At 50.0% G+C, this 25,496-nt stretch overlaps 2 protein-coding genes and 1 long non-coding RNA gene across 7 annotated transcripts in view; all 3 read left to right on the top strand.

The window, feature by feature from the left end:
* LOC122390695 (mitochondrial ornithine transporter 1-like) overlaps positions 1–12,132 on the top strand; it is a 76,921-nt gene extending 64,789 nt beyond the window's left edge. Inside the window, exons 1-2 of one of the 2 annotated variants that reach the window (XM_043383884.1) lie at positions 4,613–5,081; positions 10,150–12,132. In XM_043383884.1, the coding sequence (XP_043239819.1) occupies positions 10,182–11,093 (912 nt within the window). In that variant the 5' untranslated portion in view covers positions 4,613–5,081; positions 10,150–10,181 and the 3' untranslated portion in view covers positions 11,094–12,132. Of the gene's footprint in view, positions 1–4,612; positions 5,082–10,149 lie in introns of those variants that run through there. The other variant, XM_043383889.1, reaches the window with a different exon arrangement.
* Positions 12,133–15,692: 3,560 nt separating this feature from the next.
* Positions 15,693–18,059, top strand: LOC122390741. Its single transcript, XR_006258216.1, has 3 exons — positions 15,693–16,037; positions 16,523–16,639; positions 17,219–18,059. It is a non-coding gene; the product is annotated as an uncharacterized LOC122390741 (long non-coding RNA).
* A 635-nt stretch (positions 18,060–18,694) lies between these two features.
* Positions 18,695–23,283, top strand: LOC122390710 (AN1-type zinc finger protein 1-like). Of its 4 annotated transcripts, none has more exons than XM_043383931.1 (4): positions 18,695–18,723; positions 20,498–20,789; positions 21,324–21,482; positions 22,371–23,283. In XM_043383931.1, the coding sequence occupies exons 3-4, from the start codon at positions 21,324–21,326 to the stop codon at positions 23,031–23,033; spliced, it is 822 nt and encodes a 273-aa protein (XP_043239866.1). In that variant the 5' UTR covers positions 18,695–18,723; positions 20,498–20,789; the 3' UTR covers positions 23,034–23,283. The 4 variants fall into 4 exon arrangements, with proteins under 4 accessions (XP_043239866.1, XP_043239857.1, XP_043239847.1 ...); XM_043383922.1 differs by lacking the exon at positions 18,695–18,723 and adding an exon at positions 18,984–19,090; XM_043383912.1 differs by lacking the exon at positions 18,695–18,723 and adding an exon at positions 19,148–19,426.
* Positions 23,284–25,496: the final 2,213 nt, after the last annotated feature.

Raw genomic sequence — 25,496 nt, 5'->3', positions numbered from 1 at the left:
TTTATTAAGTGACCCATTGTGAAATGCTCCATCAAGCCTGATAATGCTGACATAGATGGGTAGAGGTACATTGTTGCACAGAAATCATCTGTTTAGGGAACGTTTGCTCACAGAACAAAAATTGCTTTTCTTTAGTCAAGACTTTTCGCAGAACAAATCTTCCGAGTTCAAGAAAACTTAGAAACGGGCCACTTTTCTGACACTGCCTGCGGCTCCTGCAGGCAACTATGGCATACTTCCTGCGCTAAGGTCCCTGCAAGGAAATCCCACCACCTCCCTGTTTGGCATTGTCCTGCATGCCTCGGCCGCGAGTCAGCCCAGCTCTCTGACGCTTTCAACGGAAGAGAGGTTCCAGACACGGGCGTCGTCGAAGGACTGGCAACTCTAAGGAGAAGCACTAAACTAATCTCGCGAATACCTAAAGGCGTAAGGCCCCTGGTGGCCGATGCCCTATGCAGCGCCTTAGAGGATGCCCTTAAGCTACGCACAATCTGCGCGTGGTGGACCTTTCTGTCTTTCGCGTTCTTCGCGCTACGCACACCAGGAAAAGGCGATAATAATGTCAGTGCCGCAGCGAGCATCAGGCAGCAGCTCTCCAGCCCCAACCAAACTATGACACCAAACCTGCTTCCCGAACCACCAACAAATGACTCAGCACGAGAACATCAAAAGCCTGCCACTGACGCCCTGGCCCGTCGGATCCTCGGGAAATGTGCAGATGGCGACATCCGGGCGGCCCTAAGGCTACTGACCTCAGACGATACAGTTGCCGAGCCTGACGCCGAAGTAATCGCCGAGCTAATGCTGAAACACCCAGCTGCTCCCAAGGACGAGCTTCTGCCGCCACCGCCCGCCCCATCAGACCCAGGGCCGCTCACGGTGACGCCGGAGGAGGTGGAGGCCGCTATCAACTCGATGCCTCCGGGATCATCAGCAGGCCTAGACGGCATCAGGCCGCTACATCTACGCCAGCTTATCTCCAGGGAGGCGGCTGAGAGCGGCCGCCGTCTTTTGCACTCTTTGACGGTACTCACCAACCTGGTGCTGGCCGGTGAGGTGCCTGATTGTGCCAGGGACGCCCTTTTCAGCGCCTCACTATGCGCACTCAGGAAGAAGAGCGGCGGATTGCGGCCCATTGCAGTCGGGAGCGTCTACCGACGCCTGCCATCCCGCATCGGAGCACGCTTCGTGGCAGACAGCCTTGGTGCCGAACTCCGTCCTGTCCAGCTCGGGGTAGGAACGCCCCTGGGCTGCGAGGCGGCGGTCCATGCAACGCGCAGTTTCATTGAAGCCAGCCGACAGTCAGCTGCTCCACACGTGCTGGTCAAACTTGACGTGTCAAATGCTTTTAACACGGTGCGGCGCGACGTCTTCTTGACCCGCATTAGGGAGCGATGTCCGGAGGTGTACTACCTAGCCTACCAGGCCTACAGCTCACCCAGCCCACTCATCATCGGAGGGCAGACCATCGCTTCGGCCTGCGGTGTCCAGCAAGGCGACCCGCTCGGACCGGCCGCGTTTGCTATCGCCATTGACTCCTGTGCCAGAGCAGTGTCAGCACCTCTGAACATCTGGTACTTGGACGATGCAACGCTGGCCGGTCCAGCCAGCGCGGTCGCTGCTGACATCGCAACACTTCCAACAGCGCTGGCAGCCGCTGGTCTCTCACTGAACGCGGCCAAGTGTGAGGTGGCCTTCATTGGCGCTGAAGATTCGGACCACCGCGACGCTGCCATCAGCGCCATCTGCTCTGCGCTGCCTGACGTCAAAGAGACTGAGCTCACAAACCTATCTCTGCTTGGCTCTCCCCTGACCGACGGCAGCATAGGAGCAGCAGGGGAGGCAGCCTCTGCTATGGTGCAACGCCTCTGCACCCGGCTGCGCGAGCTAGACAGCCACACTGCGGTGTTTTTCTTGGCGCACCACGTATCGGCACCGCGTCTGACGCAAGGTTGGAAAAGTTGCCGTTTTCTGGTATCAGGATGCGCCAGGAATTTTGTACTCCACTAGAAAATGACAATTTTTGTACTCCAATGACTACGCATCCCACACAAATAAAAGGGTGTGAAATTTGACAATGAACTGTCCATACTCCCTTGTGTTACAGGTACCCAGTGGAAACACAGCTTCTGCAATCCCAGCCCAGGGGCCCAACCCAAGTCAGGGCAAAAACTACAAGTACAATGCACAGCAAAATGAGGATCGAAGAGCCAAATATCCTGCATAACATCCACCAGCCGTGATGAACAACTACCAGGACTGATACTTGTACTGGTACATTGCTGTGTTATGCTTAATAAATTATGTGCTTACGTGGTCCTGTAGACAATGTACATGAAATAAACATGCATGCAAAATGTTGTATTTTGTGAGCTTAATAACTTAGAATGACTTGCATTTGTGCCAAGTCCAAATCCAGGATGATGATGGGGTACAAAGTTATCAAAAATGCCATGGAGTACCTATTGGTCTGGACCAGGGTCTGGACCAGGGGGGTACGCTCCGGCTGTTTAGCATTACGAAAAGTGGTGACAGACGTTTGTGGAGGATTGTCGACGAACTCCTGTTCCGTGAGCAGCACTCACGCGCTAGCGGAAAATCCACCAATCAGCGCTCGGCAGTGCTCGACGCTGATTGGCCCGCCGCTCGTGACGAAATTGCGGGGGACCGCAGTTATTCTCTATGGACCCGAATAGGCTTTTGGATTTCGGAGGGGTTTCTTTAAGATTATATGCTGTTTCGAGCTGTTTTCGAGTTGAAATATATTTCTTATGACTGTTAGCTATATAATGGCACCATAAAATCATGATTTTATTTAATATTACCGATGTAATATCGGCCGAAAAGACATGCTGTCTTGGCACGGACTGCCCTGCGTCTGATGTGGGGCCTCTAGTGCCAGCGTATGGTAATAATGGGCTGACGAAGGGTTATTGGAGACTCTTAGAGCCCCACCAGGATTCAGTATAGGGTCATCAGAGGCCGGGAACGTCCATCAGGGGTCTGAGTAGGCCTACCATAGGGGCATACATGACACATCATGGAACATGGGTCAATCTAGATCCATTAGGGGCCGTTGAAGGGCCATCATTGTTCAGCGTGGGCCCGCAATTACCTCTGATGGGCATATGCCGTGCCCCGATGGACTAACGCTGGCCCCTGATAAACCATCACCAGCCCCTGATAGGTCTACAAAGCCCCCTGCTGGGTCTAAATTGGTCACTGATATGCCCAAATGGGCCACTGAGAAACCCGTACAACATCCCCTGACCGCACCTGATGGACCAATGCCGTCCCCTCATGGGCCCACCACGGCTCTTGAATGGCCTCTTCAAGTCCCTGAAGCGCCTTTATTGGCCTAAATGGACCCCTGATTGGCTTATGTGGTCCCTAATGGTCCTATATGGCCCCCATGAGCCCTCAACGTCCCTAGACAGCCTTACATTATATGCCACCGGCCCCTGGTAGGCCTGCACTGGACCCACTGGGCCTATACCGACCCATAAAGGGCCCATGTCGAGCCCTCATGGGCCTCCGATGACCACACGCCGGCATGTGTGGCCCCATCAGCAGTGGTCCGTCTATCCCATGTACTTACGGTCTTTTTGGCCGATGTGACACCGGTAGTATATAGAAATGTCATGATTAAATGTCGTTATTATATAGTCAAAGGTCACGGAAAGAATATCCAAGCTCAAAAATGGCCTCAAACCCAACAAAAACTGATACAAATCCCCTTCAAAAGTCATAAGTCAATGAAACGCCATAGGGGAATAGCTGCAGTCCCCCGCAATTTCGTCACGAGCATCGGGCCAATCAGCGTTGAGTATTGCCGAACGCCGATTGGTCGATTTCCGTTAGCTTGTAAATGCTGCTTGCGGATATAGTCTTGAACAAGTGAGGGTCGCGGCAACTAAATATTGCTTGTCACCACTTTTTCTTCGGGAGCGTTCTACCTGGTTTATATAGCCTTGGTCTGGACTAAACGCTGCATGTGTACCTATCGTAATAGGGATCATAGGGATATCAAGGAAGCAGACACCTTGATTAACACATAAATATTATCAAGCTAGACAAGTATCTGCCAGCTGCGAATGAGGTTAATAATTTAGCTGTAACCTTCATCAGTCATGCAATTAAAATGAAACACGGGATAATGCAAGTAAAACTCACAAGCCCGGCCACAAAATGAATGAATACACGTCGCAAGGTATATAAAAATACCATACTATACACTAAACACTACACTATACACTATGATACGTCGTATATATTCCTATCTCCATGCCAAGCGCTACCCAAGCCGCTACCTAGCACAGCACAAATAAGTGCGCAATGATTGTCTTTTTGTTAGAGATGTTCAAGTTCTGCACAGCTTCTGTGGAGTCGCGATTCAGTTCTCCTAAGGATGGAATTTTAAATGGTTTTTGATCGGGAGACGACTTGGAATCTTTCGACATTTGCATCGTAACTTTCGCTCAAATAATGATTGTTTGGGGTTTAAAAAAAGAAGAAAAATACAACCTTTCAAAAAATGACCAATTTTTTTCAAATAAAGTGCCCTAACTGTTAATATTGAAGATTTTCTGAACTGGAAACTCGATGATAAAACTTGAAGTAACGACCCCGTACTCCTTTGCCAATTGCATGCTCCACACAGCTCCGTTTCTCATGGCCCGGCCATGACAGATACAAAATTGAGCCTGCTTTCTGATGGTAGGCAGTTTTTGGCCAGAGGACCTATGGTTATTGCGAAATTGGTGTTCAAAGGCTGTACTCCGACCTCTGTCTCCGGGTCCTGTGGCCGTAGCGTAATCGCGACTCCGTGGTGTGTGCTGTGCCAACTCTATCGGGCCGTTTATTTCGCCGCGCCGATATTTGTGCCGCTGATGTCGGTACCGGCGCGGCGTTTTCCACGTTTTCGAAGCTGGATGAAGTGATTATATTTTCGTTTGTTTTCCATTGTTGCCTGTTTTCCATGCTATGAGTATAATTGTAAAAACAACCTAAACAACCTAACAGGTTTTGTCTTTTATAATTGTAATCAAGCGTGGGTCGTGGGCATTGGCATTAGCCGTGGGGTAAGTGAACGTTCCACTTTGATTTTGGTCTGGTTCCTTTCATGATAGTAAATAGGTACCATTAAGCTGACTATGATGATTAATTGATAATTTGACTGTTACCTGGAGTGGAGTCAATATCACTATCATTAACCTCCCAATTGTCTTTGCTGATCTAGGTACTATCAGTTGTCTAACAAATTCAGATAATCTTGCTTTCAGTTATAGCTTGCATTACATTACATTGCATGACTAAGAAGTGCTTCCTGGTGCATACGAGAGCACCAATTTTTGGTTCCCGACTCTCGTCCCTACTTCTAGCTGCTAACCTAATCCTTACTATGACCAGTGACCACTAACCACTCAATTACGATCACATAGTACCTACTTGCCACTCTCAATAAAAAGTTCTAGCCAATCGTCTTGCTGCGTCACTCGATAAACATTGTTTTCCACACTGTATTGTTTATTCACATGCTTCCAATTCTACATGCATAGGTACAAAGAAACACACTGCACAAAAAAAAACACTATGCAGACGCAATTGACCACCCCAACGCTGTACAGTTGTACTCCACTGGCCCAAAAATTTTGTACTCCACTACCAGAACAAAAAAGTGAAATTCCAACCCTGGTCTGACGTACCTGCTGCGCTCCGCACCGGCGTTCAAAGCCCCACACGTACTCCAGGCAACTGACGAAATGGTGCGCAGCACACTAGAAGCGGTCTGCAACGTGGCCATAAACCCTGCGGCATGGGAGCAGGCGTCGCTTCCAGTGAAGTTCGGCGGCCTGGGCATCCGGTCAGTCGAGGCACTGGCGCTACCAGCGTACATTGCGTCGGTAAACGCAGCACGCCCCCTCATCCGTTCCATCTGTCCGAGTGTGACTGATGAACTCTCAGACACCTTGGAGACCGCAGTCAGCGCGTTCCTTCATCGCACAGGGGTGGACCGACAGCAGCTGCCGGACGGTGAGCTGGTCAGTAGTCAGCGCGCGTGGGACACCGTCGCCTGTACGGTGGTCCAAAGTCGCCTACTGGTACCAGCCAACCAGATCGACCGAGCTCGGCTCATCGCCGCCGGCCAGCCGCACACAGCGGCCTGGATCCAGGCGGTGCCGGTGCCGAGTCTCGGGCTTCACCTTGACGACGAAACCGTCCGCGTCGCTGTGGCCCTGAGACTCGGCGCCCCGGTTTGCGAGCCGCATCGGTGCCGTCTGTGTGCGCGCCCCGTCACCCCGCTGGGACATCATGGCCTCTCCTGCCAGAAAAGTGCGGGTCGCCACTCGCGTCATGCCCACTTGAACGACGTGGTGCGTCGCGCTCTCTCCGGCGCTGGCTTTCCCGCCATTCTGGAGCCAGTCGGCCTCGACCGGGGCGACGGCAGACGACCGGATGGCATCACCGTCTTCCCCTTCCGCGAGGGCAAGTGTCTGACGTGGGACGCGACCTGCGTCGACACTTTCGCCGACCACATAGCGGTGGAGTCCGCACTGAAACCGGGTGCAGCTGCAAGGCAGGCCGAAGAGCGAAAGCGGCAGCGTTATGCGGACCTAGCCAGGAGGTATAGCTTTGTTCCGCTGGCACTGGAGACAACCGGTGTCTATGGTCCGGCCGCCGCCGCTTTCGTCCAGGACCTGGGGAGACGCCTGGCAACCTGCACGGGTGAGCGTCGCGAGACGGAGTGGCTGCGACAGCGGCTGTCCGTGGCCATCGCTCGCGGCAACGCGGCCTCCGTCCTCGCCACCGCTCCCCAATCTGGCATAGAACAAGCAGGCCAAACCCGCAGGGCTGCCTCCACCGCTGGGAGCAACCCAGGGACGACGCGCCGGTGGCCGCGGAGCCACGCGGTAACGGCGGCTACGCCTAGCCGCAACCCACTGGACGACCCCGAGCTGGCGCAGTACCTGAAGCCACGCGCCGCTCCCCGGTCAGTCGATGAGAGAGTGGCAACTACTCAGGAGCTGACCGACCAGCTCCTGAGCATCGCGCCCAGCTGCTCCGGAGTGTCGCCAGGGTCGCCTCGCCCCAATCGGCTGGCCACCTACGCATCGCTGCTGGCTGAAATGAAACGGGACGCAGTGTCGGGACGAGATGAGCGCCCACTGTGACGAGGACGAGGAGCGGAAGGCCGAGTGCAGCGTCTGATCAGCCTGTAAACCGCCTTATGGAGACATTCCAGAGGAAGATGGAAACATCGCAACACAGTGCGGACCGTATCATCCAGCTACCGTTCGGGATGCTGCCACTGGCTGCTGTTCGCATGCTGCCCCCGTCTAGTGTGGATTAATACATGTGAATTAACTTTTTAGGTGACCGTCAGACGGAGCGAGTTGAAACAACGCCTATTGGCAAGAGAAATGTACCGCCTCTCATGGGAAAATTGTGAATAGCTAATTGATCGACGCCAAGGTGGTACAAATCGCTAGAGAAAATGGTGTTTGTCGATGATGTGCCACTTTATTAATTACACGGGTTTTGCTGCATAACCTGATACGTTTGGCAATTGAAAATAGTACAGTTGGAAAGAGCATTCAATTTTGTCCAAGATACACTCATCATTTTTGCATGATGAGCAACAGTATTCTTAAAAAATGTAAATGTTCCAAACCATTACATTGCCATTTTTAGCGACATTCATCGATGGCCCTCAAAAGACTTCACGCCAGTTTTTGAATCATTCTTAAGTAGAACGCATGATAATACGACACGGGCACCTCGATGCGATGCATCTTTTTTGTTTTATTACAGCATGCTTGGCCGTCAAAAAGCAATCGAACGAAATGGATACCAACCAAATCAACACAGACCAACCCAATACCCACGGGTCAAAAATAACCATTCTTCGCGTTGCGGAGCACGCGGGTAACCCTAGTGTTTTCCTCTATAATTCCATGCTTGAAGGTCGTTAATCTAATGGCCATCCTGATTTTTGTGATTGGTTGTCTGGGATCTTTGCAAATGTCTGTTGTTTACCATTGTAACACATTTCTTCAGCTATTACCAAGTTAATTTTGCTGTTTGCTGTGGACAAAAACTGTGTCATGTAATTGACTACCTATGGTTCATCCTCAGTGGAAAGAAAGGCTGTAGTATAGTCTATCTCCATTGGGGTAACTTATTTAGGTTCTTTTATAGGATAAGCCAGTATGGGAATTCCTAGACAGGATGAGCTAGAGCTGGGACTCTCAGAAACGATAAGGCAGTACTGGAAATCGAAGACAGGGTGTTGTCAGTGCTGTAATTCTTAGACTGGATAAGACAGTACTGCAGAAATTATCAGGCCAGATAAACCAGTACATATCAATATTGGAGTTCTGTGGGTTTATCCTCAGACAGGATAAGAAGCCAGTGCTGGAGTTCTCAGACAGGGCAAGCCAATACCAGGTGTGGTAGCTTTTGGCAACTCAAAGTCACCTACATGGTAAATGCTATATTTTATATTTTGTATAATTTATTGTGTGGGAAGTGACAATAATGACAATGGGAATAGAAGAAGTGACAAAGATTCATGTCAACTGATGTTTAAGGTCCTGTCCCAGTCTAAGAACACTGTAAATATTTTACCCTGTATTCTGTACACCAAATATCTCATTGGATGATGGCATATGACATATGTAAGTTTGTTTTGGTATATTTTTAAGTTTAGATATTATCCAAACTTTGGGTAATAAGCTGATATGCTGCACTGCAGTGTTCTGCCCACCCCACTGTAGAACCATACAATGCTGAATGGGAGCTGCTAGCAATTTGTTTGCCCTCTCTGCTCGACCCTCCCTGGTGCTCGTCTCTCCCCTCTGCTCGACCCTCCCCTCTGATCGACCGTTGTCTCGGCTCGACCGTCCCGTCCGCTCGACTGTACTCTCCGCTCGACCCTCCTCTCCGCTGGACCGTCCTCTCTGCGCGACCCTCCGGCCTCCTCTCCGCTGGACCGTACTCTCCGCTCGACCGTACTCTCAGCTGGACCGTCCTCTCTGCTGTCTGCTCGACCCTTTCCTCTGATCGGTCCAGCATAACATGCTGCGGAATTGGCTTTGTGTTCCCATTTGGTGCAGCTGTTGAATCCAGCAGAGGGTGTCAAAAAACGATCGAGCCCGGAAGGAAAACCGATAGTTGCTGGGGCGGTGCGGCGGCCGGCTGTTTCTGACCACGTGGCCCGGCATGGAGCGGACACGTGTGACGTTAACGGCGAGGGTTTGTCGACGCGACGTGGCACGGGATAGTCTGACATCGTATCTGTGGGCGCTGAGCAGCCGGCTGGCTGCCCCGAAGGGATAGCAGGGACGGGATAAAGTAAACAGAGCACTTAGAAAACAGGCTGACATATGACAGGAGGGCGGGTAGATCAGAGAGGTGAAGGGACATAAAGAACCTTTTAAGCCGCGTTCAGCTGATCAATTAGCACGGAAAGTTGTTTTTTGCCCAATAGCCCAGTCATGCAAGTCAATCAATAACTTTTCCTACTTGATACAGTCTCCAACATTGAGTTTCGCACTCTCGGCTGCGTGAGGGATGCGACATGACCGTGAGGTGACGTATGACGGCTGGCATAAGACATTGTATGCACCGCATCACGGAGCCTTCGATATCGGAAACTCTTTCACTCATTCAGCATGCAGCTGCAGAACTATTACAATGAGTCGTATTGAGTAGTAATGACGATAACCGATGCCTTTTAAACGTCCGGTATTAAATCGAAGACCGTTGAGTTAGTTCGGATTATATGGATTTATGATGGAGGTAATCTTTGGAAACTTATTCGTGCATGAATATACAGAGAAGTGACTATCGTTGGCGGGGAAGAGGGTGGATCCGGATAACCATCGCTCGAATTCCAATTGTCTCACCATCTGGCATCTGCATCACAGTGAACCGTCACAACGGCATAAGATAATTAGGCAATTACACATCTTGTGTACTTGTTTATTTGTTTAACATTGGTATTGATGCGGAACTTCCGCATTCTGGAATTCTGTGCGGAAGCGTTCGATGAACGACAACGGCCATATTTAAAGGTTATGTTTTATACCAGACATGCCGTTAGGATGGCCTGTATAACGCCCTTACGTGCCTCTGTGCTGCTGACAGCGGCGCGTGCGGACGGAGCGCCGGCGGCAGCCATGAGTCTGGCGGCGGAGGAGTTCCACACAGACACCGACGGCGCCCACTACCGGGACGGCGCCATCGACCTGGTGGCCGGCTCGATGGGCGGCGTGGCCAGCGTGCTGGTCGGACAGCCGCTCGACACCGTCAAGGTAAAGATGCAGGCCTTCCCGGAGGTGCACACCAACCTGCTGGGCTGCTTCCGCACCACGTTCGCCGGCGACGGTCTGCGCGGTCTGTACGCCGGCACGGTGCCCGCGCTGGCAGCCAACGTGGCAGAGAACTCGGTACTCTTCTGCGCGTACGGCTTCTGTCAGAAGCTGGTGGCCCGAGTGACGCGCACGCCCGACGTGGCCGAGCTGTCCGTGATCGGGAACGCCACGGCCGGCTTCGTGGCGGCGTTCTTCTCGTCGTTCACGCTGTGTCCCACCGAGCTGGTCAAGTGCCGGCTGCAGGCGATGCGTGAGACACACGGCCGGCTGGACGTGGGTCCGTTCGGACTCACCAAGCGGATCCTGCGCGCCGAGGGCGTGCCGGGCCTGTTCCGCGGCCTCACCGCCACCATGGCCAGGGAGATGCCCGGCTACTTTTTCTTTTTCGGCGGCTACGAGGCGACGCGCGCCCTGCTGACGCCGGCGGGTCTGACCAAGGACGAGATCGGCGCGGCGCGGACGATCGTGGCCGGCGGTGTGGGCGGTATCATGCTCTGGGTGGCCATCTTCCCGGCCGACGTGGTCAAGTCGCGCATCCAGGTGGAGGGTTCGCGCGAGCCGATGTTGCGCGTGATGCGCACCATCCTGCAGAAGGAGGGCGTACTGGCGCTGTACAACGGGCTCGGACCGACGCTGCTCCGCACCTTCCCCGCCACGGGCGTGCTCTTCCTGGCCTACGAGCTGACCAAGAAGAGCCTGCACAGCCTCTTCGGCTGACCGCGGCCGGACGATCATCTGAGACGCCGTATGTGCCTTGTGCCCAGATCGATACGCTTTTAGGAAAGATCTACTCTAGGTGCCTTAGAGGGTTCATAGCGCCTTTACAGTTTTCATAGCAATGGTATGTTCAGGGATCGAAACTCTGCCAGTTTTTTTTTCTTTTTCTTTTTAGATGCAGTAGCCCCTTACACCGTAAGGGTTGCTCATTTAGCATTTAGGTATGTGATACCCAGACGTTTTCCGTAGTTTCCTTGACCTTCGCGTGGCCATACATTGGTGTTAATGCTTCTAGTGAGGTCAAGAAAACTAATAAGGCTTCGAGAATATATATGCTAGCATTGTCTGGTTTCATCTGAAACACCTTGGATTCGGTGTTCAAGGGATGCGGATTTTTCAGCGGTACTTTAACAGCATTTGACCTGAATGATAACTATTCATGACATGTAGTGCCCTACAGGTTGATATTGCGAAATGGTGCATTAATGCATTTCATATTCACTGTATCTTGCAATTAGCAATGGAATGCGGGTGCCTATGCGTCTCAGGAGTCAGGCTGACATGTTTCTGTTGATGCTGATGTTACTGGTGAGCGGTATAGTTATACAGAGATTGCCATGAATGTGTGTCGCTTCAGCGACAGATCTGAGCTTAGCCTTTTGGCCAAATTTTATATGCCCTGCATTTTTCAACGAGACAACTTGACGAGTCATGTTAGGACTCGGATAAAAATGTGATTTCAAGTGCCAAAATGTTTATCCTGTGGGGTCGATGTTACGTCGTGCGACTCTATGTCATGTAGCCACTAGCCAGTATGTCTTAGATACGATCGAAACGAGGGGTCATTTATGATATTTGTAGATTTGTAGTCGCCTTGCTAGGTCGCCTTGATGTGAAGGGAAATCGTGTGTACCTGTACACTGGACAGCCGCTGGCTGAACAGAAAAGACCTATGTGGTTTTATGTAACCTGCGCTGCTGCATAGAGCGTACTTATGAAAAGACTACAGTGAATGACGAATAAATGAAAGCCCGATTCACGTTTTAGTTTTGTTGCCTACATGGCTTTTGGCCATAGGAGCTAATACTACTTGAAGTATTATGAAAATGGTTTTTTTTCTTTTTGCCGAAAATGGTTGTGAGATGAGTGGTTGTTGAGCCGGCTCACAAACCGAAAATTGTTGTTGTGAGCTGTAGCGGATACGCCGTTGCACGTGTTTGGTTCGTCATTCGTGATAGAATGGGAAAGGCTTTATGGGGTTATGAGCCTGCCACAAAGGCGTAGCAACATTTTGCGATTGGCGAGCAATGAGCATATTAAATGATATAGGGCATTGGACGGTATCTGTGCATGTCTATGTATGGATTTGGTTGGAGTGTTGGCAAGGGCGCGGGAACTACTTTCAGACTAGGAGGGGGGGGGGGGGGGGGGACGCCAGAATGGAGATCAACCTAGGGTACCCCCACAGATCTAGTTTTCTCACCGGTTTTAGGCCACTTATTTTTCATCCCTTGGCTTTTTCAACAAAAACGAAAACATTTGCAAAAAAGGTGCGGTATTCCGTCTCAAAGTTGTGGGGCACCGCCCTCGCGGCCCCAGAGTTCGGGGGCCAGCTGCCCCCACTGCTCCCCGGTTCCCGCGCCATGATGTTTGGGAACTTACACGAATGAGGGAGAGAAAGAATAGTGGAGTTATGAACTTGAAAGTTGAAGGCAGGTATATAGGACCTTGGGCACACGTGAACTTGAAGCATTATAATTGCTCTCAATTTTGTTGTCTGCTTTGCGGCTTTGCCCTATATACCCTCAGGGTATATAGAACAGCACATACCCTGGCTTTGCCCGCTGGCACTGTCCTTTTAGTGCCGGATATTCGGCGTCAATAGACGCGTTTACATAGGGTTTGTTGCAAGCTTATATCTCCGTCCGTGATGTTGCAAAAGATGCCAATGGTGCTTAAAGGAAATAGTTCACTTTTAACATGGGATTTTGAACTGGAATAGCAGTTTCGTAGCTTGAGCTGAGACTAGCACAAATCAGGAGCTTTTACGGCTCAACGATCACCCTAGACGAAGATATTCCATTTCTCGTTCCGAAAAGAGTGCCTTGCAGAGGAATGTGTGCCTTGCACAGGAATGCAGCCACGTCATCGTCAGCCAATCAGCATGCTGCTTACAGCTAAAGCAGCATGCGTAGGTTTGAACTACGCAATATGATTGGTCAACGCGTAATAAGCTTCCGCGTCAAACATTATTTTACATAGAATATAGTTCGTCCTATATTAAAATATAGAAAATAATTGTTTTTACAAAAAGGTTTTATTTTATTTTCTGATCATTTTGAGCATAAAAAATCGTAAATCCATAGCAAAATACTAATTTCAGGAAAGTGAACTGTTTCCTTTAACAATTTACAAAATGATCCCCTCTAAATATTTGAAGACCACTGCAACGAAATTATCGCCAAATTAACGAGCTAGAGCCTCGTCAAATATGCTATGTAAACCGGGTTAATGTCGGTGAAATGTCAGTGAAATAGATGACTCAAAGTTTTGCAGTACAGTAGCACTACACTTTTCACGTATATGACGCAGCGGCTTCAATGATTTTCACCCATGTTTTCACCATAGAGTTCAGTGGTTCAGTGATTTTCACACGTCCATCAATTGAGCAGCAGATTGATATTCGCGAATATCAAACTAAAAATTCAGTATTCGGACGGGGAACGCAATAACTCAAGAACCAGTGAACCGATTTTGATGAAAAGGCCCTCATTCGATTCCTCGTTTCTTATTGCAGGTTGATAGCGATTTCCAGGTCACTAGGTCATGACCTTCAAGGTCAAGGTCGAGGTCAAAGGACGGGGAACGCTCTACAGCCTAAAGTTACCGTCTGATTGGCTTGTAAATAGTCTCGATCGATTCCTCGACCCCGATTCCAGGTTGACAGCGATTTTCAGGTCACTAGGTCATGACCTTCAAGGTCAAGGTCAAGGTCAAAGGACGGGGAACGCTCTACAGCCTAAAGTTACCGTCCGATTGGCTTGTAAATGGTCTCAATCGATTCCTCGACCCCGATTTTTATGTTGACAGCGATTTCTAGGTCACTAGGTCATGATCTTCAAGGTCATTTTCATTAACAGCAGATTCGCGAATACAAGGTCAAAGGAAGGGGAACGCTCTACAGCCTAAAGTGACCGCCCGATTGGCTTATAAATGGTATCAATCGTTTCCTTGACCCCGATGCCAGGTTGACAGCAATTTCAAGGTCACTAGGTCATGACCTTCAAGGTCAAGTTCAAGGTCAAATGACGGGGAACGCTCTACACCCTTAAGTTACCGTCCGATTGGCTTGTAAATGGTCTCAATCGATTCCTCGACCCCGATTCCAGGTTGACAGCGATTTCGAGGTCACTAGGTCATGACCTTCAAGGTCATTTTCATTAACAGCTGATTCGCGAATACAAGGTCAAAGGAAGGGGAACGCTCTACAGCCTAAAGTTACCGCCCGATTGGCTTGTAAATGGTATCAATCGATTCCCCGACCCTGATTCCAGGTTGACAGCAATTTGCAGGTCACTAGGTCATGACCTTCAAGGTCAAGGTCAAGGTCAAAGGACGGGAAACGCTCTACAGCCTAAATTTACCGTCCGATTGGCTTGTAAATGGTCTCAATCGATTTCTAGACCCCGATCCCAGGTTGACAGCGATTTCCAGGTCACTAGGTCATGACCTTCAAGGTCAAAGTCTAGGTCAAAGGACGGGGAACGCTCTACAGCCTTAAGTTACCGTCCGATTGGCTTGTAAATGGTCTCAATCGATTCCTAGACCCCGATTCCAGGGTGACAGCGATTTCTAGGTCACTAGGTCATGACCTTCAAGGTCATTTTCATTAACAGCAGATTCGCGAATACAAGGTCAAAGGAAGGGGAACGCTCTACAGCCTAAAGTTACCGCCCGATTGGCTTGTAAATGGTATCAATCGATTCCCCGACCCCGATCCCAGGTTGACAGCAATTTCCAGGTCACTAAGTCATGACCTTCAAGGTCAAGGTCAAGGTCAAAGGACGGGGAACGCTCTACAGCCTAAAGTTACCGTCCGATTGGCTTGTAAATGGTCTCAATCGATTTCTTGACCCCGATTCCAGGATGACAGCGATTTCCAGGTCACTAGGTCATGACCTTCAAGGTCAAAGTCTAGGTCAAAGGACGGGGAACGCTCTACAGCCTAAAGTTACCGTCCGATTGGCTTGTAAATGGTTTCAATCGATTCCTCGACCCCGATTCCAGGATGACAGCGATTTCTAGGTCACTAGGTCATGACCTTCAAGGTCATTTTCATTAACAGCAGATTCGCGAATACAAGGTCAAAGGAAGGGGAACGCTCTACAGCCTAAAGTTACAAGTAATCTTGAAAGTTACCGCCCGATTGGCTTGTAAATGGTATCAATCGATTCCCCTACCCCGATTTCAGGTTGACAGCAATTTCCAGGTCACTAGGTCATGACCTTCAAGGTCAAGGTCAAAGGTCATGACACTAGTGAGTTCTCTATATACCGTGATTTGCATTTGATTGGGGGTGGTCACTGGTCAGTTCCAGGGGGGGTTCATCGCCATAGGGACACACGTACAAGGAAATTGCTACCAAATGCTGCCAATGTGACGTCACTGGGATGCTCGAAAGCTGATTGGTCGCTGAGATTCGAGTTATGTAGTCAATTCTGGCGCACCGGCGCAGTGTTTTCCGACCGTTGCGTGTTATAACTTTGGTTGCTATGCAAAGTTTTAATATGTTTGTTTGATAATATAAACACGTTTTCATGTGTTTGAAGGTCGCAAAAGCTTAACATAAGTGGCAACCACACTTTGTATTACGTTTCGTCTCATATATCATGAAGAACAACCAAGTATTTCAAGCTGGGATCATGCTGAGGAACCTCAACCAAGGTATTCATTTTGCAATGGATCTAAACATAATCTGGCGTTTTTTAAAGTTTCCATTTTTGCAATTAAACTGGTACCTAATAATTTTTCAGTGCTCGCAGTGCGCATTAGTACCTTCACCTTACATGATACAGTACACTCAACAAATAAAATGGTTAGAGAGCAAACATACAATGTAAACAAACTAGTGCTACAGTGGCAAATTGAAATATAAATGAGCTCTTTACTTTTTAGCATTAAAATTTAAATTGTATATAGTATGGTCACATACTGCGGGCTGTGCTCATCTCAATCTCGTTGCAATGTTATCAGAGCGTAAAAATGAAAACAAATGTTTTTGCATGGTATTTTTGTTTATTTTCAAATTGGTCACTAAAGTTATTTCATGGGTAGGTGCTTAATCTTATTCAATATTTATTTATTAGTTGCTTGTACTGTCAGCATGATGTTAGCCAACTTTGCTTGTGCTGAGAGTTTTCTGTTTACAGGAAAGCTGAGGCGAGGGCAAGTAGGTCCCTGAGGAGGACCACTGCAAAGGAGGTCAAGGAGATTCTGGGAGCAACCTGCGAGCAACCTCTAGACCAGCCAGCAGGTACCTCTGACAAGTAAGTCTAATGGTTTATGTTTTCACTCACATTGAAAGTGTTCATAAATAGCCATCGCCCATCAGTGTTAAAAATCCTGGCCCGTCTAGAGCGACACCATCATTTTTATTCCCATTGTTAAAATGCATCAAAACATTCTTTTTGCCATGAGTAATGGTAACTTTTTGTCGGGATAAGGCCACTCAATCCAATAAGGTGATATCTCAAGTCACATCCACTAAATGTTCTGATAATGACCTAGATGCTGGTCCTAACTAGTGTTTAGAAAAAAAAAACTGAGTTGTGTTTCAGTCTTGGTTGGTGTTTGAACATTTTTATATGCAGTGTTTTTTTTCCTTTTGAAAAAGTGCCATGCTAATCTCGAGCGAATTCGAGGGGCAGTCGCCAAACGAGGCTTCAATAGTAACGGGAAAATGGATTAATGCAAAGCCAAAGGGCATGAATTTTTCGTTGTCCGCGAAATCTGTCACTTTCAATGCGTAGACTAGGCTCATTTAAGTGTTATCGTTTTTTTTTTTGTTGCACAATATTAAATTGCCAATGTCTTTTAAGTGATGTAGCGTAATACTGCTTTCACAGTGCCGCTGCCGGTGTCGACGCTAACAGCCATGGCCGGCGCCGAGCTGACGAGTTCCAACCTGGAAGCTCAGCGTGATCAGCCGAGGCCAGCTGTTTGTTCTGTCACAAGCCTGGATGGCCCCTATGGAGGAGTTCGAGCGGAACTTCTGCCTGCTGATGGGGGAAACTGCAGATCAGGGGCCGCGAGTCATACAGCGTCTCAAGCTGTTCATCGCCGTCAAGCAGCCTCAGCTCGGCACCCGCGTGTCCAGGAAGTTGGCGAGCACCCGTCTCCACCTCCCCCTTCGGTCCCTTAGCCTGACTGGACGAGGTCCGGCAGCTGAAAAGAGCCGATAGAAAAGTTGGCCATCATGCAAGGAGCTCTAGGTGAGCTGGTAAACCGGCTCGTGTAGCGACTACGACTCGGCGTGGTGCTGTGTGACTCGGCGTGGTGCGGCCGGCTCTGTGTGGGTGCTGTGCGACTCGGCATGGTGCCTCCGGCTGTGTGTAATGGCTTTGCGACTCGGTGTGGTACGGCCAGATCTGTTGGTGCTGTGTGACTCGGCATGGTGCCTCCGGCTGTGTGTAACGGCTGTGCGACTCAGTGTGGTACTGCGGCTCTGTGTGGGTGCTGTGCGACTCGGCATGGTGCCTCCGGCTGTGTGTAACGGCTGTGCGACTCGGTGTGGTACGGCCAGATCTGTTGGTGCTGTGTGACTCGGCATGGTGCCTCCGGCTGTGTGTAACGGCTGTGCGACTCACTGTGCGACTCGGCATTGGGTAACGGCTGTGCGTCTCGAAATTGTACCACCAGCTGTGAGTAACGGCCACCCGTAAGTGAAACTTATAATATTTAGTGACAATCTGTATTCGTTTTTTTCAGCAATGTAATTTAAGTGCATCCGTCCTGAGCGCACTAGCAGGGCAGCGGAGTCGATGTAATTTCGGTGACTCCCGACTCCTAGTTCCAAAAACTAATTACGACTCCTACTCCGGTCCGGGCAGAACTGTCTATTCTGACCGATTCCGGCTCAGACTTCGCTGAACTGCAGCTCCGCAGTCTGCGGAACCGATGAATTTTTGGTGACTTCGACTCTGACTCGTGCTCCGACTTCCAAAATCGACTCCGACTCCAAAACGGCTCCAGTTCGACTCCGACAATCCGATTCAAAAGTCCGGTCCCGACTCCATAACCCTGCGCCCTGGGACCCATACAAGCCTCGCTGGTTTCGGCCCGCTCTTCCTGGACGTGACCTTATATCACTATTACTCACTTTAAAATGCGACATATTTTCAATTTATCGTGCTAAAAGTGCTCGCGATAGCTTTTTGGGCGTTATAGCACGAAAAAATGCCACCGGAAAGCCCGTAGTAATACATGTCTATACATAGGCCGGCCGCGGCGGGAGCATCCCAGTGACGTCATCCGGGGCCGGTAGGGGGAACGTAAAAAATTCCCTAATGAACCTACCTGGTATATAGGGCCTTGGTCAGTTCAGTTCACGGTATATAGAGAACTTGAACTGGTTCAGTTCAAGTTTGGGAATTAAAGGGACTATCCCACCTTTAACATGGGGTTTGAGTTGAGATAGCCAAGTTTGCGGCGAGGTTCAGAAACCACTATCTATCTAGGTTGCAACCCCCGCGGCCTCTTGGTGTTGAAGAAATTCGTTCCCTTCATTTGAAAATGGGCCTTGCGCAAGGCCCTATCTAATGGACGCCGGTGAAAACAGGGCGCCGGAGGGCATATTAGTCACGTGACATTTGGAACTTCTCCCCCCTCCATGGGCCTTATGTATGCCAAACGTCACGTGTAAATTTCACGAACCTTGATCAAATCGCCCCAGGCGCCCTCTTTTCACCGTCGTCCTATCTAATCAACATGGAGCGACCGTTAGTGTGACGTCACCTCGTTAAGTCATTCTGATTTAAATGGGTTTGTTCGTTGAAAAATCGCTTAAAACTTGGTCTGAACTTTGTTGTGGTGCCTACAGAGTAAAAAGAATCAGCTTTATGACAGTAATGTGGCCGGTATATGTCAAGTTTAGGTCCTAACTACAATTGTGGCGCTTTTGATACGAATACGAAACAGGAAAAATTTTAGGTTTTAGGTTAGGTAAATTTAGGTTGTAGGTTTGTAGGTTTTAGGTTGTAGGTAGGTAGGTTTGTAGGTTAGGTTAGGTTAGGGTAGGTTTGTAGGTTGTAGGTTGGTAGGTTATAGGTAAGTAGGTAAGGTTAGGTCAGGTTTGATTATGTTTTTTTCTTTTATTTGCGAGACATATGAGTATCATTTTTGGATTCAGGATGTCAAATAATGTAAAAATATGAAAAATTTATCAATGAAATCTTCTTAGGACTTAAACTTGACATTTACCATGTGGCCTGGGGAAGGAGGTAATTTTGGGCTGTGACGTCACATATTTGAAAGTTTGTGTTTGGAATATGGGAAGCCTAAGATGTTTAATGAAAAATAAATGCCAGAGCTGTGTTCCTGGTCATCCAATCTATAAAGTCGGGCACAATTTAACTGGTTTTAACAACATTTTAGAAGGTGGGATAGTCCCTTTAAGTTCGAGAGAGGTGGGCTGATAAGAATAAGACGGTAAAATACCTTGGCGGTAAAATGACCAAATGTCTTTGAAATGTGGACATGTGATAATTTACTTTATTTAGCCAATATTTAGCTACCTATTACCCCTACGTCCTACCAGGTTTACTACTTTTGAATTTGAATAATTCGCTCCCGAATAAGGTTTTGTTATGATGAAGCCGATGAAGCACCCTTTGTCTTCCAGAAAATTGACTTATTTTTGAATGGGTAATGTTATATTTATTTGCTAGCACCAAGGCTCATAAAAGTGATCTGCAAATGCCTGTACCTAGTAGCAGGTAATCTCCCAGTAAGTAAGGTGCCTCCCTGGTGCCATTTTAGACCGGCTCAAAGTGTTGCCGTTCGGGAGAGGCGGGAGAGGTGCCCTCGGGGCTCGTAACAGTGCACGCATCACTGTGTTACTCAAGAATAAATAATAGAAGTTAAAAAGTAACTACCTGCCTACATAGCCTTATGATTGATGGGTTATAGAAATTTTGAAGTCTTAGTAAAAGTGCCACAATTTGTGTTGCGAGCTCCAGGTACATGCCCTCAGGCCACCTGCCCCGAACAGCCACCCTAGAGTGCACCTGGTGCCTGGTGGCTGGCAGACTGAGTACTGACTGTAGATTGTGCCCATTTGTGTTGGAGCAGAGCTTCTCTCCAAATTCTGACCTGCCCATATGCATCCCACATTCCCACTTTGCAAGGATGGACAGCCAGGTGCAGCTGGAGGGCCGTCTGATCGACATTGTGGATGAGGCGTGGCGGCGTGACACGCTGCCTGAGGAGGAGATCGCTGTGCCATTGTATGAGCTGCCCGACCCAGAGCCCGACAACAGCAACAACACGGAGAGTCTGCGCCAGCAGGAGCACACGTGGAACGAGCTGGCGCTGCAGCGGCTGGCTGAGCCGCGCCAGCCGGCTGACGGTGACGTCACCATCGGGGGACGGCTGTGAGCGGGCCGGAGCCACCGCTGGAGCAGCACTGACGGTTCCACGGTACGGGCTCCGACGAGTGCCCACCCCCACGCTATCATGTACTTCAGGATGAGCTCTAACCTACTGTGGCACGGTACCCGTAGCTCTCACGTTTCGCGAATCATACGAGCCTTGGCGCTACACAAGGTACTGTCATCATTAAACGAGCTGATATTACCGGACTTTTACAGTGCGAGCTTATACGCTTATGAGCTTATACAACTTTTTCACGTCGCGAGCTCATTCGCAACTCTTTCACGGTACGGGTTTATACGGTCCCGTTTATGGTACGAGGCTATTGCGAACCCCTTTTGCCGTGCACGGTAATGCGCAATTATTCCATGGCACGGGCCCATACGGACCTCTTTTGCGTTACAAACTCATTCGCAACCCTTCCACCGTACCAGCTCATGTGAACGTAACCGAACCGCTGTTTTCCTTTATGCCTGTATGACCGCTAAATTCTCAGAAGCGTTCATACAACGTTAGCGCTTTCTCTTCTCCTGCAAACAAGCTACTTGTAGAAGTTCGCGAGTTTCTGTTGTTTACCCTCAGATGGCCGAGCTGCCCACGCTGGGGGAGCAGTGTGGACTGGCCTCGTGCCGGCAGCTGGACTTCCTGCCCATCGCCTGCCAGCACTGCGCGCGCTCCTTCTGCCGGGACCACGCCTCCGCGGACGCCCACGGCTGCGACAAGCGGCCTGAGCCGGCCCAGGTGAGCCATGAGGGACGGTCGGCGGGACTGGGGACACACATACTGGGTCACATGGAGCTGAGAGGTGTGCCGTAAGGTCCCACCGAGGTGTATGTGGGTGGGATGTTTTGATAGGTAACAGGATGCTTGCGTGATACAGGCTTGGTGCTTTGATCGGTACCTAGTTTTGTATGATTGTATTTAGGGGACATAATGAGGGGTTTGGAAAGACGGGTGATTTCGCGTCACTTCGTGTGTATGGTGTGGATGGAGCCGCTATTAGCCGTTTTCACGACGGGCTATCCGGCGAATGCACCTGATTTGACGAAATCTGCACCTAATTTCTTTTACAGCAAATATCTTCACTTTATGAATTTACTTCAGTGTTTTAATCGATGATGCTCTCTGATAATATGACAAAGCAGGCATATAAGCAATTAGTGCAACCCTAGCTGATAGCTGCTAACTGCTAAGAGATACACTGAACCTAATTTGACCAGATCTGCACCTAATCTGTACCAGATGTGCACCAAATGTGTACCAGATAGCCGTCGTGAAAACGGCTATTGGCGCTGCCGGGTATCAACCATAGCGCTAGGTGGCACTAGTGAGCAATTGTGAGACCCGATGAGAGGCTGATGGGTCAGCCTGGTCAGCCCATGGCTCCAAACGCAGCACTGAACTAAACCTTGAGCTCATCATGAGTCGGATTTGTCGGGATCGCAGAAATTCATTAGCGTCTTCCTTGCAGCAATTTTCAATGTGGTTCACGCTTTTGGGTTTCCTTGGTACACATTTTACCGACGCACTGAGCGGTTCAGGGTCTCAGTAGATTCTAACTGAAATGTCGTAGCTCTAAGCTCAGTCGCATTTCCACGCTGTTCCGACACGGCGTCCCCGTTCTCCCAGGCCGACCTATCGTCGAACACGCGCATCTACGCGTGCCACGTCTCGGGCTGCGGGGCGGCTGAGCTGACGCCGGTGGTGTGTCCGGACTGCGGCCGGGGCTGCTGCCTGGCGCACCGCCACCCGGCCGGCCACGGCTGCGCCGCCTGGCAGGCGCAGCAGGCGGACGCCGCCCGCCGGCTGCCGGAGTTCCAGCGCGCCGCCGCGCTGCAGGCGGAGCGCCTGTCGGCCGCGCCGGTGGTGGTCAACTCCGGCCGGTCGGAGCGCGCGCGGAAAACGGCGCGCCAGGTGCAGCTGATGCGTCTGAAGCAGCGCGCGGCGGGCGCCGGCTCGGTGCCGCTGGCCGACCGGCGCTACCTGCTGCTGGTGGCGCCCGGCGGCCGCGGCGCACCCCGGCCCGTGTTCGTCAGTCGCCGCTGGACGCTGGGACGCGCCGTGGACGCGCTGGCTGACCTGTGCGGTGCTTCCAACAATAACGACAGGACCGGCGGCCGGCGGCTGCTGCTGTACCGCTATACGGACGGCGGCCGGATCGGGGACGCTATGGACACGGTGATTGAGGAGCTGCCGGACGGACAGATGGACAACGCCGAGACCGTGGTCCTCGAGTACGGTGACCCGGCCGACACGCACCGCAGCGATGTGACAAAGTATGAGCTCAAGTGATGCGTCCGCCCGCTGGTGTGTGCTGGGGGCTTGCAAAGTGTCACGTGATCTATCCTCTGGTGTGTGCTTGGGGCGGGTATCTGGTCACATGATCGTGGTATGGCAACTACGTTCTGACGGACATAATTAGGAACAGGTTGACTATTCCTCTGCGCGCGTTTACATTGTATTGTTGCCGGAATGTTGAAGTTTCACTCGTATTCACTGCATGCTTCGTGTCCACATTGATTCAATAAACCCATTGTGCTAACGCTTTGTAATAATTCTCAGCGGTGAATTAGATTTACGATATGTGTGGGCTTAGTTAACCCGCGCCCCGTAGGGGGAGGCCGAAACGCCCCCCCCCCCCTGTCCTTTTCCGTCGATATCTCCTAAACGGCTGGAGATATGGCCACCAAACTTTCAGGACCCCTCCGGGCATCAATTTTACACATTGTGACCAAAAAAAAATCCAGAGGCTGTGATAGGTTGGCCACAAATGACGTCAGAATGACGTCATCTTCTGTCATTTTCGACCGAAAAAAAACCTTCGCGAGAAGACCTGTCAGGCCTATAGCTTTGAAGATACAGAAAAATGATCAAGACATAAAATGTGTAGAATTGACAGGGCTACAAAACTGCTATCTCGGATTTTTAAAAATTTTTGAGTTTTGACCCCCCAAAAAATAAAAAAATTGATATATTAGCCAAAAAATAAAAAAATGAGGTTCGAAAAACCGGAATATATGTGATAGTACCTACCGTCTTCTATCTACATACCCAATTTCAGATCGATACCTCGTTTTTCGGCCAAGTTAAAGCAAAAAAAACTCCAAAAATGATGACGTCAAATTTTCAAACCCAATTTTTGGCAATTCTAGACCTTGTAGGGCAAAACAAAGACCACCGTTAGACTCCCCGTGACGAGCTGCATCGAATCGATACCCATTTTATGCAAAAATATCAACTTTAAAATTTGACCTAATTTGACCTGACCTTGACCTGACCTTCACCAAAATGTGACCTAGGCTGGCCCCAAAGGCCGCCTAACCCACATAATTGCATTTGTCATGTAAAATGGACCATAAAACATGTATCACACGACACTTTCATACTGTGACCCCCGATTACCTGACCTCGCTGTGACCTGACCTGGCATCAGTGACCTCAGATAGCAAAGTATGTGTTTAACGAACAATGTACCATCGATGGTTTTCAATAAATTACCAATTTACTCGATTTCACAACACATTTCTTGAAATGCCTGTGAACGGTGAAAATCCGACCTTTTACCTGACCTGTGACGTCATCGGTTTGACCTAGGTCAATGAAATTCGGTCACAAGGTAGTTCCCTGGTGGGGCTATCGAACGCCGTTTGAATTTTGAAAATCGGCCGGTAAATTTCCGAGATCTCAGGGGGGGGGGGGCGAAACGCCCCCCCCCCCCCCTACGGGTGGTAGGGTCCGCCGATAGCCCTACGGGGCGCGGGTTAACGTTGATGCAGATTTGAGATGAATCGCCATTACAGGAAGCGCCTAAAAAGGAAATGGAGGGTCCACCCAGTACGAAACGAGTGCAGGAGCTAATGCAGTGCTTAGTGCAGAGAAGTGCAAAGGACATCACAGAAAGGCGTATGTATGTAGGTATATAAGAATTGTTCATGGGGAACCGGGGTATAAATTGATTCACCGACCACTCCGACGCTGTGTACGGTCTCGACCGGCCTCCGGACTGGAACAACAAGCAACAGAGGTCTAGCAATGTAGTATGTGTTGTTCATCTTCTAACAAATGCTTTGCATTGTCAGCAGAGACTTGCATCAGCTTTTGGCAGACGGGTACCCCCGGCAGGACCGCTGAGCTCACTTGGGGGTAGTGTGGGGATTCCACAGGGACTCCTGTTCGTGTCGTCCCTCGGATTCCCCTGTGGTGCGCGGCAGGCTATCAGGATGTGGGGCACGGGAAATCTGTCCAACAGGCGCTGCGGTCGACGTCCGGCCTCTCGACTCTTCGCGTCCCACGGGCACGTCTTATCCGTGCATCAGGCACCCGTACACTTCACCCACTTTTCAAACCCTTGCTGTTGCCTGTATTTGTTTACAGCCCTAGGACTGTCGTCTTCGTCGTCGTGTACACGCGCCGTCCTGAAATCATCGGCGATCGGGTAGCGTCATTTGCCGCTCTTCCACCAGCTCCCCAACGCGACACTGACCCAACCTAACAGGGAGCCTATTGGGTGAGCTGTGACACTCCATCCAGTCGCGGATTCATCGCGGAAGATTGTTTTCGAAGATTGCTTCGAAAAACAACGCAAATTTGGCGTTGTTGGATGGTATAAACAACAGTGCACATTAAGCATAGGGGGCTAATTATTTCTTCGATGTGTCTTGATCACCGATTTGGTTGTCTCATTAGGTATATTTCCAACAAGACTCAATACAAATGAAGTTGCGAGCGATCATGTGGTCAGCGCCCGATCAGACA

This window comes from Amphibalanus amphitrite, unplaced genomic scaffold, assembly GCF_019059575.1.
Source record: "Amphibalanus amphitrite isolate SeventyFive unplaced genomic scaffold, NRLGWU_Aamphi_draft 000021F_arrow, whole genome shotgun sequence".
Classification (NCBI taxonomy): Eukaryota; Metazoa; Arthropoda; class Thecostraca; order Balanomorpha; family Balanidae; genus Amphibalanus; species Amphibalanus amphitrite.
This window is presented reverse-complemented; position numbering and strand designations above follow the sequence as displayed.